This window comes from Scardinius erythrophthalmus, assembly GCF_964197995.2.
Source record: "Scardinius erythrophthalmus genome assembly, chromosome: 6".
Taxonomy (NCBI): Eukaryota; Metazoa; Chordata; class Actinopteri; order Cypriniformes; family Leuciscidae; genus Scardinius; species Scardinius erythrophthalmus.
In genome coordinates this window covers 23,618,584-23,637,495 of record NC_138226.1, presented here as the reverse complement: position 1 = coordinate 23,637,495, position 18,912 = coordinate 23,618,584, and the positions used below count along the sequence as shown (strand labels likewise).

The 18,912-nt window shown below is 39.8% G+C and overlaps 1 protein-coding gene across 6 annotated transcripts in view; it reads left to right on the top strand.

Moving 5' to 3' along the window:
* The window catches only part of LOC308692964 (UDP-glucuronosyltransferase-like), a gene marked incomplete at its 5' end in the record, with an annotated part of 68,193 nt that overhangs the window by 37,381 nt on the left and 11,900 nt on the right, over positions 1–18,912 (top strand). The window contains one exon of one of the 6 annotated variants that reach the window (XM_081369622.1): positions 9,262–10,136. The exons of 4 other annotated variants lie outside the window; for them this stretch is intronic. In XM_081369622.1, coding sequence (XP_081225748.1) covers positions 9,276–10,136 — 861 coding nt within the window. Of the gene's footprint in view, positions 1–9,261; positions 10,137–11,543; positions 12,387–18,912 lie in introns of those variants that run through there. One more of the 6 variants, XM_081369624.1, reaches the window with a different exon arrangement.

Here is an 18,912-nt window from a genome sequence, read left to right as displayed (position 1 = left end):
TACGTTTTCACCTGCGAGCGTTCTCGTGTAAACAGGGCCTAAGTTTCTCCCATCACTACGTCAGTGTAGCACTGCAATGGGAAAGCCTCTATGTGATTGCGTCTTAAAGCACATGTGAAATCAGTCCAATGGCATGACAGAACATCATAAGCAGGTGACGTCATGACCAGGAAGCTATGTAGCACACCCAGACCAAACAATAGCTATGTCCCAATTTAGAGGCTGCATCCTTAGAAGGACTCGGACTTCAGAGGCTGCATCCTTCGAAAGCAGTGAAGGTTGGACCAAGAGTTGTTAAATGTGATGGTCTAGCCTACAGACGATTGTTCTTGTCGCCTTTCACCTGTGACAGCTGCCATTGATGAGTGACAGTAACATTTGTACGGGACTTATTTGAAAGTTAAATTGAACTCTCTGAAAACAAAACAGGGTTCACAAACTGTCTAAATTCCACCATGGTCCATTTCTGTATATAATAAAGAGTATAAACTATATAATCGCAAACAAGGACGCATTTGAAGGAGCCTTCAAATTAGGAAAGCTTTTGTCGCTCAGTGGTGACCCAATCTGCCTTTGAATGTGATTTTAGTGTCTATGTTTAAAATATAACCTTTTAAAGTGTCTTGCTTTTTGTTTAGTGCTTGTTTAAAGGAGTCATAACCTAGTCTTACCTTGGATACCCACGCTCTATTATAGTCTTTCAGGCCCTTCTAAAAAAGAAAAGTGGAATTCACTAGTTCACACTTACAAATAAGTCAGATAGAATAAATGCGTATTTGGCGTGCTGTCCGAGGAGAGGGCTCCGGGCTCGGTATTCGGCCCGAACCCAGAGTACTCCCCCCGTATTCCTGGCTGTAAAAGATTGAGCCAAGAGTGAGGAGTCGGGGTGGTGGAGGGATGCTGGAAAACTGTCAAGGAATATTAGGTGAGTTGACAGAGTGGATATATATATACTTCTTGTCATGCTGATTAGGGTAGACATAATTGTTTGATGACGAGTAGATTGGATTGATTATTTGAACGTGCTCCTCCCGAACTTTGTTTATAAAACATCATAAAAAAAAATAAACACAGAGCTCCTCTGACCCTTATTTCTGAAGGCTGCCGCAGGGTGCTGGCGTTACTGTGGCTGCAGATGCCATATTCCCCAGGAGCCTCTGAAAAAGTTTCAGTGGGGCCGCTGTCCTGCCCTTGAGCGAGTTCAGACAGTTCAGCACCGACCGAGCACATTCCTCCGCCAGTCATGCTGTCAGTTTGATTGAGTCCAACTCCATACTGAGAAAAGAGATCCTCTGCACGGGGGAGAGTTTGACCCGAAGTCTCAGAGGTGATGGAGCACATGGTCCCTGTGCTCTCGCGAGTGGGCTAGTATGAGGCAGTCGTCGAGATAGTTGAGGACGCTAACGCCCTGTTTTCTCATGGGAACAAGGGCCGCCTCTGTGACCTTCGAAAAGATGCGGGGCGACAGGGACAGCCTGAAGGGTTGGGTACTGATATGCTCGACCCGGGAATGCAAAGCATAGAAACGGTCTGTGTTGAGGAAATATTGAGACACGAAAGTACACGTACTTCAGGTTGATTTGTGCAAACCAATCTCGGGGACGGATGCATTCGAAAGTGCGTTTCTGCGTTAGCATTTTGAACAGGCGCTTGTGAAGTGGCCGATTCAAAACACACAAATCCAAGATTGGTCGTAACCCACCACCTTTCTTGGGTACAATGAAATAGGGGCTGTTGAACCCTGACTTTATATCGGCTGGAGGGACCGGCTCTATTAGGACTGCGATTTCTGCCCCCAGAGATCGTGCAAACAGGGTCAGAAGGACCACAGATGTCCCCGCAGTGGGGCAGCGAGGTGGAGCACAGGGACCAGACCCGGAAGGTACAGTGTCCCGGAGGGGGGTGCTGACTGCACAGTGCAAGACTTACCTGGCTCCACGGTTCGGCAGCTGTCAGGCACGTGTTATTTAAATAAACTCCTGATGTACTTACAAACTTTCCAATGCCTCGTTTTATGAGAACAGAACCTATTTGTACTACTGTATAAGTTTGATACCATTCTGGGAATTATTAGTAGGGTAATTTACGAGATACATCATAGGATCCGTTAGCGCCTGCAACGGGGGGTGGCTCGAGGTCATGGTGCAAAGGACTCTAGGTTGATTTTACTCCGAACCATCCCTTTAAGTGCTGAAATGGCCGTGGCACAGCTGGTAGAACTATTGCAGCCTGCAGTGTGCAACCGAAAGCTCTTTTAGGCTGTATTAGAACAGCAGGAAATGCTCTTTGAAGTTGTGACCACCGCTGCAGCACCGACACTGACTGAAAGGGAACTTAAAGAGCACCGACCTGTACCTGCGTACTGCTGCAGATTAATTTCGCTGTTGATAGTGTTACCATTGAAATGCATAAATTCAAGTCATGAACTGCTCCGAGTATAATGTCGCGTGTTTCCATCTCTTCCAAATTACAGTAGTTATGTTGTGAACCAGGGCTTGAGAATAACGGCGTCCTATCGTCCTGGGGACGATAGAAAATGTGTTTAGGATGAACAGAAATATTCTCCAGGACGCCTACAGGACGAAAGAAATTTTTGTATGTGTGTTCATTTATTACTAGCCTATTAGGGTAACTTGCATAGAAAATGGCAAAATTAACCGACCAAGCGCTGACTACAACGGGGCGCGTCTTCTCATGCTGTTACTATAGTTACTATCACCGGCCGATTACTCACCCGGAGACTTGTTTCACGGTACATCTATCACATGGCTTAATTCCACAGACGAAAACGAGATGATAACCAAATAAAACTAGTTTTGAATGACAAAAACTATGACGTAAATATATTGACATTTTCGTCAACGAATAAAAACTAGACAAAAATGTTAGATAGTGACTATTTGGGAAGCGATCCAGTCAGAACTGATGTCCTGCGTTTGTGGTAGATGCGCTCATTTGTACTGTGACGTGCTGATCTACCCAGCGGCACACGGGTTGACATGTGCTGCATGTCTCATTAAACGTTAATTAATGTAAACGTCTGGGAGAATGAGTAGAGCAGACATATAGATCTGAATAAGAGTGACGACGCAAAAAAAGAGCTATATTCGGTACAGTTTTCTGTGCGCACACACCCGACCCGAAGCGTGCAGCCATGCACATAGACACCTATACAGCGCGTGAGGACTGAATTGAGCTCTCTTTCGTGTCTGAATGGACAAATACACACAACATTATGTCGAAATGTCAGTTTTGGAGAGTATTCACGTAAACTATGTCGGTTATGTCTATAACAGTTTTGAGTGTATCGGGTGTGCACATAGTAGGGCTTGCATAGACTAGTCGAGTAGTCGATAGATCGACTACTTCAACCACTAGTCGACGCTGTCGGAAACAATCGACTACTCGAGCGTCCATTAAACATAAATAAATTAAAAATGGCGAACGTCACCAATAGACACCACGCGTCAGATGTGTGGAAGAATTTCATCAAGGATGACAAAAATATTGTAATTTGGCCAACTCTGCAAGAGGCCGTTCACATATTGCTTCTAAAAACGTGTGGAAAGCGCGCGCGGCCGTGCCGCTGTCTCCTACAAGCGCTTGCGCTCCCGTGGCGTCTGTCGTTGCTATGCAACCAAACTGCGCTCTACATGATGACGACGAAGAAGTATCATTCAGCAAAGGATTAATTTATTTCTAGCCCTTGCATTAGCTTTACTACTTGATATATTTCTGGAGATGAGAAGGAAAAACCCGCCTGGACAAACTAGCGCACCACGTCCGTTGCTTTCATTATGAGCGCGCTCGCCGCGCGCCTACTTTTGAAATGTCGACCTTGAGCGCGGAAAAGACGCGATATGTGAACGGCCCCTAGAAGCAGACGTCTGAAATGAAAGGCAAGAACGGCTATTTATTTGGCTTTAGACTGTTACATGAAAATTTAAAAATGAAATGTCATAATTATAATGTTTTGAGAGTTTACTTATGTTATTGTTGCATTAGGCTATGAATTAATAAATGTTTATTGATAAGATCTAGCTATTTCATGTCTTTTCATATACAGTAGCATAAACGACGAGTAGTCGAGTAACTCGAGTATTGTTTTGATAAGAAATCGACTAGCAGAAATCAGTAGTCGTGCAACCCCTAGCACATAGACAGTATATAAACTGGACACAGCGACCCCATTGGATTCAACGGAGGAAAGTGAAGTCAATTAGAAGCACTAACTTCCTGATGGTCGAGCGTACTGCGCAGACTCAAACTGAGCTTGACGACGTAGATGGGACTTGAGCAACCCGTCTGTCTTCTAGTAGCTGTGCCAAGAGAAATCTGAATCATTCCCTTCTGAAACTTGCAGAGACGGAGAGTGTGAGTTGAAGTTGTCCATGAGATAGGAGCAGGAGAAACTTTTCCTAAGTATTTTGGTTAATTACTTTGCCATTTTGCCTCCACGTCCCCCCGATTGGGCGCGAGCTTCTCCTCCTGTCCATACGGTAATTCTCTACTGTGCGACAGAGAGTCGCGTGGGTATGACGCAATCGTTAGCCTATTTTTACAAAAACTGCTTCTACGGGGCCATAACGTAAGATACAAGGTAATGGAGCCTTTTATACATTTTCGTGTTTCTTTAGAAATAAATAATGGACAAATGGAGTCTTTAAACCCCTCAGATGTAAAGTTATTCGCTGTCAAAGTGATGCCAAAATGAATGGTAGTCAATGGGATGCTAACTGCAGGTGATGGTCTGATAGCCAATGGCGGCGCCCGGGGAAGCTTCAACATAATATGAAACACTGCCCCCCTGGGTGTGCATCAGTGCATTGGATCCGCATGTCATTGGACATGATCCGATGTCTTAAAGTGACAGTGGGTAATAAAACTAATGCGGTCTGTGTCCTTAAAGGAATAGTTCACCCAAAAATTAAAAGTCTGTTATCTCAGGGCCGGATTATCCATAGACGGGATTGGGCGAGTGCCCTGGGGCACCAGCCAATAGGGGGCACCAAGTGATTAAGATAATGACTAGGCTTTAAAATATTTTTCATGTTTTGTATAGGGGTGCACCGAAATTTCGGTCGCCGAAATTTTCGGCCGAAAATGCCATTATCGGTTTCGGGCCGAAATAAAAAAAACTGCCGAAAACGTAAACCGAAAGTGAATGCACCCGCCCCTCCCATCCGTGCGCAAGCGCTTAGGTTTCACTCACGGTCGAGCTGTTTTAACGCGTCTGCCTATCAAAGATTAAGCATGTCAGAGGTCTGTCACTTATAGGCGGATCTTTTGTGACGTCATTGTTTATGTTTGCCGCGTTGCATCACAGGAATCGTGTGGCAGGAAACACCGCTAGATACCTGTAATTTGATTGTTTTGCACGTTTGGAGGAGGATTTAGAGAAGAGGATGGTTCACTCTTGCTGTGTGGTCGATTGTACGGCTCGTTGGGGGCCTGATAAAAAGTTTTTTCGAATTCCTTCAGTAATGTTTTTCATTGATGTTATGGCAGTCAGCATTGCTGACTTGTGTGCGTCTCAAGCGCTCTCTTTACGTTCGTCCTAATGCCTGTTTAGTTGTCCGTGGATTTGTACGGTGGCCCAGTAGTGCACAACACAACGAAATGTAAAAAGCAAACATAAGTTCACAACACAACGAAATTAAGCCACAACACAACGGAAACAAGCCACAACACAACGGAAAATCCACAACACAACGAAATAAAGCCACAACACAACGGAAAATCTACAACACAACGAAATAAAGCCACAACACAACGGAAATGCTCCCGACCACTAGAGGGCTCTCGGAGCCCAGTAAAGTTAGTTTTCCAAGCCATTGTTCATTAGAGAGTCAGCAGTCTATAAAAATATATCAACACCACGATTAGTTTTAACAGTATGTAGCTAACCATTGTTTATCGACATTTATTAATTCAAAATCACCTACGTGCATTATAGCTGCATATTTATACTCTAGAATGCTTTGACGCGCTACCACGGCGCATTATCCCTGAGGGAGCGTCTGCCAATTCCTCCAAGTTGTTAAAACGTATAATTTGTTTTAATTAAAATTACTTTTAACATTCAAAAACAGACATGTTCAAAATCCAAAGCTTGATTGTATTTGATAGTAGACTGACTTAATAAGACTTTTATAATGACTTAATAATGACTTTTTTCCAATACCCTTCATGTATTTACAGTAATTAACATTTTTTTTTTTTAGGAAATTTCTGTAAAAGTTTTTTTTTTCTTTTATCATGTTCCTAGTGACCAGACTGACTTATTATATGTGGAATTGTGCCAATTCCTTCCAATTTCACCAAATGGTTTTTATTTTTATTTATCAAATTATATTATAATAAATTATACGTTTTAACCACTTGGTGGAATTGCCAGACGTTCCCTGACGATCATGCGCTGTGGTAGCGCGTCCAAGCATTCTCGAGTATAAATCAAATACGCAGCTATAATTCATGTAGGTTATTTTGAAGTAATGTTGATATACACTGTTAAAACTTATCGTGGTATTTATATATTAAGACTGCTGACTCTATAGAACAATGACTTGGAAAACTAACTTTACTGGGCTCCGAGAGCCCTCAAGTGGTCGGGAGCATTTCCGTTGTGTTGTGGCTTTATTTCGTTGTGTTGTAGATTTTCCGTTGTGTTGTGGCTTATTTCCGTTGTGTTGTGGCTTTATTTCGTTGTGTTGTGGATTTTTCGTTGTGTTGTGGCTTGTTTCCGTTGTGTTGTGGCTTTATTTCGGTGTGTTGTGGATTTTCCGTTGTGTTGTGGCTTGTTTCCGTTGTGTTGTGGCTTTATTTCGTTGTGTTGTGAACTTATGTTTCCTTTTTACATTTCGTTGTGTTGTGCACTACTGGGCCACCGTAGATTTGCCTATGTTGAAAACGGATCAACGCCAAATATAGGCAATTTACTAACGATTCAATGAACACTTATGTCTCAAAAATCGAACAGGATTTTTTTCACAAAAGTGACAGCCCTATACGTGAGGACACCAAAGTTGCAATAAATAACATTTGTTCTGCAAAAATCTCCAAAATTGTGGATTTTTTTTTTTGCTCAACTTTTAAAAAACTATTTTATTTAATGGAACATAAAACTTGAAGGATAATATTATTTGGTATTATTATTTATATTTATTATTAAAATATTTTATGTTTTGTTATGTAACTGTTAATAAAAGTTTGATTATTATATTGTGATTTTTCATTTAAGATCCATTAATTTCAAGCAATTTAAATAGATATATAAAATGTATAAGTTTTTTAAAAGAAGCCATTTTCGGCTTCAGTTTCGGTTTTCGGCCAAGTGCATCCTAAATTTTCGGTTTCGGCCCAGAATTTTCATTTCGGTGCATCACTAGTTTTGTATATATATTATTTTGCTGGAAGAGATGCAGATACAAAATGAACGGTTAATGATACAATATATACAGAGAGAATATTAATTATATCCATAAAGAATTGACCGTTCGCAAAATCCCGCCCTCGAACGCCCTCGTTTCTGGCTTAATGTACCTAAACAACGATCACCAAATTTCTCTCTTATATTGCCCCTCATAACCACTGAAAACGGTAAAAAAAAATCGAACCCAAAGTCCAATTATTATGGACGTTAAGTTAAGGAGGGGGGGGGGGGCAACTTCAAATGTTGTCACCCAGGGGCACTACACGGTGTTAATCCGGGCCTGCCAAACCTGTAGGCTATGACTTTCTTTCTTCTGCTGAACACAAAATAAGATATTTTGAAGAAAGTCGATAAACAAACGACTGATGGACCCCATTGACTTCCATAGTAGGAAAAAAAAAATGTTTTTATGGATGTCAGTGGGGACCAGCAACTGTTTAATTACCAACCTTCTTTAAAATATCTTCTTTTGTGTTTAGCAGAAGAAAGGAAATCATACAGGTTTGGGACAACTTGAGGGAGAGTAAATGATGACAGAATTTTCATTTTTGGGTGAATTATCCCTTTAATATTGATCAAGCAAAAAAAGAAAAAGAGAAAAGCATTCACTGCTTGTTAATAGCTTTAATAAGGATTCATTATATTTAATTCATACAAATAAATATGTCTGCTGCTTGAAAGAATAAAGAATGATGATATTTTTGAGATATGTAGTCACCAGTATTTATTTGTTATTGTTTAATCCAACCAACTCAACAACGCTTTGAGCTGTGTGTATTTTTCTCTTAATTTTCATATTATGTAAAAAAAAGAAAAGAAAAAAAAGAAAAGATTTGTTCTGCATGAATACAAAAAAGCATTTAACTCCTGTTATTTTTTATTAAATCTATTTTTTACCTGTTTACAGATAACTACTTTGAATGGAGCTAAATAAATATAATAATATATATCATAAACATTTTAATGGTGTTTTTATTATGTGACTAACAACTATAGATGATAATAACAAAGTACAGAAACAACATGTTTATTTTGGGACGGTTGACATTCACTTTAGGACGGTTCAAATAGTTTTTCAGGACGGTTCCAGGACGGAGGTGAAAAAAGTTAGTCTGGAGCCCTGTTGTGAACAGTAGTTCTGTTGTGAGTTTGGTTCAGGAGGAACTGTAAAAGGTGGCTGCTGTATCGGTTGTGGTGCTCAGTGATTGACGTCTGTCTAACTCTATATAGCATGAAACACACTGATGACACACTGGTGCATGGAGGTATGGAAATACATACTTTGATAGGCAGGAAGGACATTGTATCATTACATTCGGACTGAATTCAATGATACATTTTATGTTCCTACGCCTTCCACAGAAAAGATATATACATACATTTAGACCACCTAACTTAGTTATTGTTATCAGGATGTGAAGAGACTTTCAACCAGCATAACAAAAAAAAAATGATCTGGAACAAATCACCTACCCTCCTTTTAATAAATGCTGTAAAATTATTGTTAGTTCATGATACCTAATGCATTTACTAATGTTAACATGATGAACCTTATGTAACAATGTATTAACCTGTTGCTGACATTTGGTCCTATTTAACTTTGTAACAAAGCTATCTCTAAATATCTTTGATAGTTCTTATATGCTTGTACATTCTTGAAATAAATAATCCAGAGCTACATTTAACCCACTTGTTAGACTTTAAACTCTGAGCTGTTGCAGCTGGCAGCCTATCAACACTCATTCCCCTTTTGTCTAGTTTTGAGGCCCCTCCTCTTTTAAAAACATTCCCAGGCTTCTTAAACGAATCTCTGTATGCTGTCTACTGTACGAACATTAGAAGAATGGTGAGAGCACTGAGTTTTCCCGCTCTGGGTCTATTAGCCTGGCTAAGCTTGTTCTCCTCAGAGCATGTGCAGGCTGGAAAGGTGCTTGTCATGCCAGTGGATGGCAGCCACTGGCTGAGCATGAAGATCTTGGTGGAAGAGTTGTCTCGGAGGGGGCATGAGATGGTGGTCCTGGTCCCTGACACCAGTTTACTGATTAGGGCATCTGGCAATTACACCACTAAGTCTTTTCGTGTGCCATTCACCCAAGCTGAGATGAATGCAAACTTGGACCACATTAAGAAGAATGCGATTGAGAAGCCTCCACAATTAACTGATTTTTTTGACAATTTGGGGAACCTGATAGAGTTCACAAATATGCAGGTGAAAGCCTGTGAAGGGCTGCTGTACGACGAGCCCCTGATGAAGAGTCTAAGAGAGACCGGATTTGATATTTTGCTCACCGATCCTTTCCTGCCGTGCGGCACTATCCTTGCCGATTCCCTCTCACTTCCCCCTGTTTACTTTTTGCATGGAATTCCCTGTCGTCTTGATGAGTCAGCCGCTCAGTGTCCCTCGCCTCCATCTTTTGTCCCGCGCTTCATTACCGGTTACTCAGATAAGATGACTTTCCCTCAGAGAGTAAATAATATGCTTTTGACATTTTTTGAAATGTCCCTTTGCCGAAAACTGTATACCAGCTTTGATGAACTGGCTAGTAGATATCTGCAGAAGGACACTACATACGAAGAGCTATTAGGGAACGGTGCAGTTTGGCTTCATAGGTACGACTTTACCTTTGAGTTCCCCAAACCTCAAATGCCAAACATGGTCCATATAGGGGGCATCAACTGTGCAAAACGGGGTCCACTGACAAAGGTAAGATGTTATTGAGCATAGTCATTCTCAGATGTTTTAAATTGTGCTCAAAATACAGAGCTTTCACTGAATCATGTGTCTTTTACAATAGTGAAAGGCACTTAGTCGTAATACTGTACAGTTAATGCAAAAACAAAAACGGGTCTAGGTTAGAATGTTAATGTTAATGGCTACCCAATTAACAGAGTTATTACTATGTGTAACATATAATTTGTAATTGTTTAATAAAAGAGAAAAGCAAGTGATCTGGTTGTTATATTCGTGTCACGTGAGTTCAACGGCGCTGTAAATGTGTACATTTTTAATGTTATGATACTGATTTGATAATGTCAAAAAAAAAAATTATAAGTATAAATTAAAAAGCAAAAAGTGTGAAAAAAAATGGGCTATATTATGGAGTGGAAATGGCTAACAAGCTAATAAGTGCTCCTCTAAATAACCTCATTTACTGGTTATTGTGGTAATTTCATGTCTTGTAGGTTTTAAAATAAAAGTGTTTGTTTTCCTACATTGTGAAACTTTTAGTTTTACAAATGGTGACAATCTAAAAAGTTTTTAGTAATCACATTAAAAATAACATTTAAATATATAACTTTGATGATTTTGAGCTTTGAAGACCTAGAAATAGTTGTGTGAAGTACTTGAAAGTTCTTGAAAAGTACTTAATTCTTTTAACAGTGGTCTATAGCTTTCTAATTTGCTGGGTTATTATCAAATGATTTGGACGCGACACCACACACACACTTGTCGTATTGTTAGTCCTTGTTGGTTGATTTTTTTCCAATTTTTTTGAGCATGTTTAAGGTCAGGAATGAAAGAAAATATGTGGGATGGTCACATCGAGGGAGTAAAATTTGATGACGTTATCAGGGTTCGCTATACCTTGGCTTATGGTGAATTGATGCCACTAATGCCTACATGTCAAAAAATATATATATATATATATATATATATATATCTTTTTTTTTTTTATTAATTAACATTGATGCAGTTGATGCATTGATGCAGAAAATGCAGTTTTACTGGCTCTCTAGAGCCTTACATCATACAATGTTCAATAAACAGTGTCAGGATAATCAAGATCTAATTTAGAAAACTCCAAGTTCATTCCAACAAGGTTACAAATTCATGTGTGCGCACATGTAATGGGGGGAAACTTTTTGTGGGAAGTTTTCTTGTGTGCACAATGTGAAAAATCCACAAACAATTATTTGTGAATAAGACCCATTGATTACTTCAATGCCATATTTGGACTGAGCGCATCCTACTAGCTGCAAACATCGCCACTCCCTTGAACCCTGTTCTAACTCACTCAAGATAGTACTTTAACCTTTGTGGTTACACTGCATAAGTGTTTTTCTTACTTAATCTCCTTCAACTGCCTCTGTCCTTCACACTACTGATAAAATGGCAGGCGTGTGGTTGCTCCTGGTTCTGTTCCTCTTGGGTTCATCTGAAGCTGGGAAACTGTTGGTTATTCCATCAGATGGCAGTCACTGGTTAGGGATGAAGCCTATTGTGGAGGAGCTGGGGAGGAGAGGAAACCAGGTGGTGGTCGTCATTCCAGAGGCGAGTCTAAGTATGGGTCCTTCACAGAATACCACCACTCTGACATATCCAGTGAACTACACCAAGGCTGAATTAGAAGCAGGCTTAGCAGATACAATAAACACACTTCTGAGTATTGATATCTCTACAGACCTGGCCAAGTTCCAGGCGTTCATTATTTCACTGGATATTCTTCAAAGCGTCATAGTGAGGAACGCAGAGGGTCTGCTCTTCAACAAGGACTTGATGAATAAACTGCAAGACTACAACTTTGATGCTATTCTCACAGATCCATTTGAGCCCACTGGAGCTATAGCTGGTGAATATCTCTCCATTCCAGCTATTTATATGCAAATAAACCATCCTTGTGGTGTTGATGCTCTTGCCAGTCAATGTCCAGTTCCAGCCTCTTATGTTCCACAACCTTTAACTCACTTTACTGACCACATGAATCTTTGGCAAAGAAGTGTGAACCTGGTAAGGACTCTCCTGCAGCCCATGGCTTGCAGACATTTGTTTATTCATGCAGATGAGATTGCCTCACGCGCACTTCAGAGAAAAGCATCGATGGTGGAGATTATGAGCCGTGCAGCTCTCTGGTTTATGCGGTTCGACTTTGCCTTGGAATTCCCACGTCCGGTGATGCCAAACATGGTCATGATTGGGGCAACAGTTAGCCAGAAACCAAAACCTTTATCAAAAGTGAGTCTTTATTTTTCAGTTCCTAATAGGCTTACTAATGATGTAGCTGTGTATAAAGTTTATCTTTGGTCTTGTGAATCTATAATTTGTTCCCTGGCCACACACTTTACTGTTGTAACGTTAGACTAGAGCGCTGACTTTGTATGTTTGACTGAATATTTGCTTTATTCCTTATTGTATAGCTTCTTGTACTTTTTACTTACAGGCTACTTTTATAATGGCTATTATTGATAAAACTGAAATTTAACAAAAAGAGACAGGGTTTAGGTTTGTCATTTTTTATTTTATTACAGTGTAGATGATCAGAGTATAAATGCACATATTGCCTGAACCATATTAATAAGTTTAATATTTTTTAAATTTAAACGAAAAGAGGCAGGGTTGTGTTAAAAAAAATGTTTTGTTATAAATAGGCTAACGTTACATGTACTGAATATAATAAATACGCGTTGCCTGAACCACATTTGTGTGGCTTTAATGTGTAAGATTTCTTTAAATGAAAACGTTTTATAACATATTTCGTTTTATTGTTGACTAAAATGTACATACAGAGATAAGTAGCAGAGCGCGCTGTTTCATTTGCAGAATAACCGGACTCGCGTCCTCGGGAGTCATTCTCCTGAGCTGGACTTGGCATTGAAGTCCGAACTTTGCGTACTTGCTATTGAGAAACGCCTAATGTCGGCGCTTGGCTTCTTGTGACAAACACTAGAGCAGTTTTTAACGCAGCAGTGACTTCCAGGCATAACAGTGCGGAATTGCGAGAACCTCCTCTACTACCGAGTTAACAAAACACGTGTTTTGCCGCCGGAATCCTGCCAACATGGCGCAGAGGGTGGGGATCCCGCGAGATACCGTGATATCGAGGGGAGGGGCTCTGTACCATGACGACAACTCATCACTCTCTATCTGTTAGGTGGATATGTATGGTATGCGGTTCAGGGGCCTGTTTCAGAAAGGAGGTTAAGTGAAAACTCTGAGTAGGCTATGTTAACCCTGAAATGAAGGAAACTCTGAGTTTTCTGTTTCAGAATGGGAGGTATGTTAAACCTGAGAAAGCAGAGTAAGTCAAGCCCGTTTCTGAAAGAGAGGTAACTTAAACTCAGAGTCAGTTACCATGGTAACTTACTCTGTGAACCTAACCTGGTCAGAAGCAGGTTTTCTTCGGTAAACCCAGAGTTTCTATTGGTCTCCTCCCCTTTTTTTAAAGAGGAAGTAGTGTTTGAACACCTTATTCATTCTTTCAGTACATTTCTATTAATAAAATTAATATTTTATTAATAAATAAAATATTGCTATTTTTACTGCAGTTTTTTTCTTTCTTTTTTTTAATAAGATGAAGTCTATATAACTCCTTAACTGGCAACTAAAAATACAGTAGTAGATTAGAGTTACATAATGTAGTTCTGAACAAATTGTACAGAATTAAACTGTGTTATTTACTGGAAATCACTGAACTGTTCATCTGTGCAACAGAAGTTGATGGACCGTCCTCGGGCGCGGGGGGGGGGGGGGGGGGGATACGAATACCTGTTTATACTTAGATTTAAACTTAGATTCTATAGGCTACTCCACATAAAAATGTGAAAAAATGTGAATGTGTAGATTGTTTGATGTGTAGACACATAATATTAACATTACCTCTGTAGCTCTGGCAGCAGAAACTCTTTATCCCCATGTGATGAGCATTTGGTTGAGTGCACTTTATAACACTATTTGTCATAATAATTTCTGGTTGCTATTTAGTTATTTAATATGCCAAATGTTTGTAAAATCAGGTAGCCTACACCCATGATATGCTCAAGCCTTACTTGATTGAATTATGTTTTTATATTTAATTTTCAGCTGCTGCCATGTTCTTTTAATGCCTGCAGGATTGCACCTACATGAAAATTAAAATTAGGTTGAATAACATACTGTTCTTCCAGTTTCACCTCTGATATTATAACAGTTGGGTAAGTTATTGTAATTCTAACTACAAATGACATCTTCTACAGTGTAATTAGATTAATGTAATAATGACAATCTTTAGAAAGCATTGGTTTACTTATTACTAATTACCATTTCAGCCTCAACCACTTGAACAGTACAAGGAGAGACAAGAAACAGCACTTTTAATGCTTTCAAATAAACAATATACAATTGCATGAATTATTTATGAGAATTAAATAAATATGAGAAGGTTACATTAAAAATATACCTTTTAAAAATGTATGTTAAATATACAGAATTGTTCTATAGTCTAATGCAATTACATCAGATTTTACTTTAAATTACAGAAGAATTAAGAGTAATCCCTTTAATTACATTACAGTAATGTTCTAATACTGTAAACTTACAGAAATAATGTTCGCACTGGTGAGAAATATGAAGACCCTTTTTTTGTCTGGCGCTGTTGATTGGTGACTCATAATATCTGTGCTCCATTGATAATGGCTTTTTATAGTTGTGGTGCACGCGCTAAACTCAGAGTAGGTCAACTCAGAGTTGATTGAACTAACTCAATTCAGCTGTTCTTAAACCGAAAACTCAGAGTTTCCCATCTCAGGGTAAGTCAACTTAGGCTATGTTTACACGGAAACGATCTGAAGAGAAAACGCAAAAGTGGCGTTGCGTTATCACTTTTTTATTCTGCGTTTAGACCAAGCGGGAAGGAAGTCGACCGGAAGTTGAAGTCGGCCGGGTGCCGCCATCTTGAGCGGAACTTCACTTGCGTTAGCAATCCCATTGACTTCCATTCATTTTGGCGTCACTTTGACAGCGAATAACTTTACATCTGAGGCGTTTGAAGACTCCATTTGTCCATTTTTTATTTCTAAAGAAACACGACAATGTATAAAATGCTCCATTGCCTTGTAGCTTATGTTATGGCCCCGTAGAAGCAGTTTTTGTAAAAGTAGGCTAACGATTGCGTCATAACCAAGCGACTCTTTGTCGCACATTAGAGAGATTACCGTATGGACAAGAGGAGAAGCTCGCTGGCTATCGGGGGGACGTAGAGGCAAAATGACAATATAATTAATCAGAATACCTAGCAAAAGTTGATCCTGCTCCATGCTCATGGACAATTCCTACTCACACTCTCCGTCTCTGCAAGATTCGGAAGGGAATGATTCAGATTTCTCTTGGCACAGCTACTAGAAGACAGACGGGTTGCTCACGTGGTCCGTGTAACGCTTTGCTCGGTTTGAGTCTGCGCGTCAGGAAAGGAAGTGCTAAGAAATCGCTAAAAATGGGCTTCACTTGTCTCAATTGAGTTCCAATCTGCGTGCATATGGTGACGCAAAAGTGAGTGAAATTCGATGTAGTATGTACTCCAGGCGGCTAGGTGGCAATGGACCGGTGATCGGCGCATTCACTATCTAGCCAGAGCCCGTCTACGGAGAGCCTGCCCACTCCCTATTAAGTCCTATAGAGCTGGTAAGTCCCGCCCTTTCCGCAAAACCCCGCTGGACCTCAAAGTTGAAAAACCGTCAATACAAGTGAATGGGAGAAAATAATTATTTTCTGATCCCGTTTGAATTGTGCCATGAATTGAACATATGTTGTCTGTGAATTTTTTATATAACTTTTCATGTTACAAGTTTGACAGTATATGGTATGATTCTTCGGCTAGCAGTTGTGGAAAAGACATAACGAGAAAGACTACATATCGCCTATGTGACGTCACCCCATAAAGTTGATTTACCCGTGGTTTTCACCAACCTCAATGATTTTGTCCTCTCCCTGAAAGAAGGCGGTGAAGTGCACCAAAGACACAGCCATGTTTAGCGGGATCCGTGAGCTAGTCCGTGTGCTATTGGTGTTGACGTTTCAAACGCGTCGAGAGTTGTATATGGAAGTAAAATAATGTCAAATGTTTTTGATATAAAAAGCCTGTTGAAATACTACTCTCCATCTGCTGTTAGTCAACCTCACCAGCAGGAGGTGCAAAAGCTCGTGTTGTTGACGAAGACAGAGCAACAGTTAGAGCAAGCCATTCATTCATAAAACTCATTTACAGCAAAGTAAGTGTATTTGTGATTATTATGACGGCTGTTTTATGTTAAATTCAGTGTCTTCACGGTTACTTTTCCTGTGTAGCCTACATGCATCTTTCTCTACCGTGAACGAGATTAATGTTATTCCCCGATGCGGATGTACAGATCCAATGTTACATTTTTGAGGTTGACATATTTCTCTTGGTTGTTTAGTTGCCAAGCTTAATGCTGAGCGTTTCTCAGTGATAGACTGGCATAAAGTTGGCTTGATGTTGGACATTCGCACATTTAGGGACCGTCTCTAAAGTGTATACGACTTTGGTATACACGTTTCTAACTCCGATAGCATTTGAATAGAACGACTTACAGTCATAAAACCAACTGTAAAGTGTGCATGCAGTGTCAGGCATAATGTGCACCCTTTGGATTTTTGATATTTATTCAAATACATTTAAGTTTGCTATTGAAGTTAGAAACGTGCATGCCAATGTTGTATGCAACTTTAGAGACGGTCCCTAAATGTGCGAATGTCCAATGTCAAGCCAATTTTACATTTAGTCATTTAACAGACGCTTTTATCCAAAGTGATTTACAGTTAAATTAACAATAGGACAACAATATGCAAGTTCTATGACAGTTTAAGCTAATGCAATACACGTAGGCATACTATATATAGTATATCAGTATATGTATATCACCAGTAGGCTTATGTATATCACCAGTATATCACGAAACGCTCAGCATAAAACTTTGCGCGTCAAGTTCATATTCTGAGTCCATGCTTGCCTGTAGCCTATATAGTAACCTACAGCCTACTTCCCCAATAAGGTGCAAGATTGGTCTTTCATATCACTGTATTAGTACATTAAGCTAGGCTACGTTAAGCGTTTTGTCCCAACTGAAGGGAAATCCTTGAGTATGAGGTATTGAGGGAAACCAATTATAATCCTGTTCATGGTAGAGAAAGCTGATGACATGTAGAATACACAGGGAAAGTAGCAATGAAGTTATAGAAGGAAACATAAACACACAGCTTTTGTGTGTTTATCATATTTTCCGCACATACTGACACAGATAATCATTTCCATTTTATGAATGAATGTCTTCGTCAACAACAAGCGCTTTTGCACCATCTGATGGTGAGGTTCACTAACAGCAGATGGAGAGTATGCTCGGTAATCTATTGCTTTTCCTGCAGTTCCTGGACGTCAATGTTGAATTTACTGTCGAATTTGAACCACTGAATTTGTGGAAGCGAATTTTGCCAAGCGAAATAAAATGGCCCGAAAATTGCCTGTTGAATATTATTGGTTGTATTTTTAAACAGTTTGAATATTTTGGAAGTGAAATATGAAAGGTGAATATGGATTATTGAATTTTTAATAATGAAAAGGTGTTTGAAATGTTTTTAATTGAAATATTCACAGCTTAAATATTCAACCATGTTGAATTTCAGCCCATAAAAATGCAAGCCCTGAAAATACAATGCATTAAAATGCAAGCATGGTTAAAGCAATGCCTATTTTTTTCAAGTAGTGCAATTCAACAGGCTTTTTATTTCAAAAACATTTGACATTATTTTACTTCCATAGTTGTAGTCCACAAAGTGCTCTCACACAAAATCGAACCGTATCAAACTTCTACCCGCTAAATTGTATCATTCTTTACACGAAAAGTTATATAAAAAATTCACAAACAACATATGTTCACATTCATGGCACAATTCAAACGGGACCAGAAAATAATTATTTTCTCCCATTCACTTGCATTGACGGTTTTTCAACTTTAAGGGTCCAGCGGGGTTTTGCGGAAGGGGCGGGACTTACCAGCTCTATTGTACCGAATTTTGGTTGTAGTTCCACCAGAGCTCCACTGGGGGCGATCGCCATGAGTGCAAAATGAATGGGAGTCAATGGGGCTAGACCGCTAAATTTGTCTCTTTCACCCGATTGCCGTTGAGAAATCTCAGATCTGATTGTAGATTTTGCAAGTTCAACATGGGTTTTAGGTCGAAAGTTGAATGAACGAGTACTTATGTCCTTTTGATTTCTTACAGGTTGAGTTGTTGTTGCCCATAAAACGGTAGCATTCTGCTAATGTTTGCTGAATCTTGGTCAGTGAAGGACTGATTACGACCAGAGACCCCGCTTGATGGCATCGTGGCATCCAAAGGGGGACCACAAACAAACAAAACAAAAACTCTTCTAGCACGTGTATTTACCTGTGTCAGCTGTGTTGTCGATGCCTCGAGAGAAAAGAAAGTGCAGAGCGCGAACGCACCAGAGTGAGTGAAGGATTGCCGTTAAGCAGTATCTCTGGTCGTACATGTGTATGACGTCATTGACACTTTAAAAGACTTTTTAAAGCAAATAAGTGACTCAAAAAAATCTAACACCCAGCAATGTGTAATCTATTTGCATCTCCTTTCGAATAAAACATTCAAACTACTAGACAAAAAATGATATCCTGAGAAAAGTGGATTTTTATTGGTATAGCGCCATAGACCTCCATTCATTCTGCACTCGTCCTGTGAGCGCCCTCATATG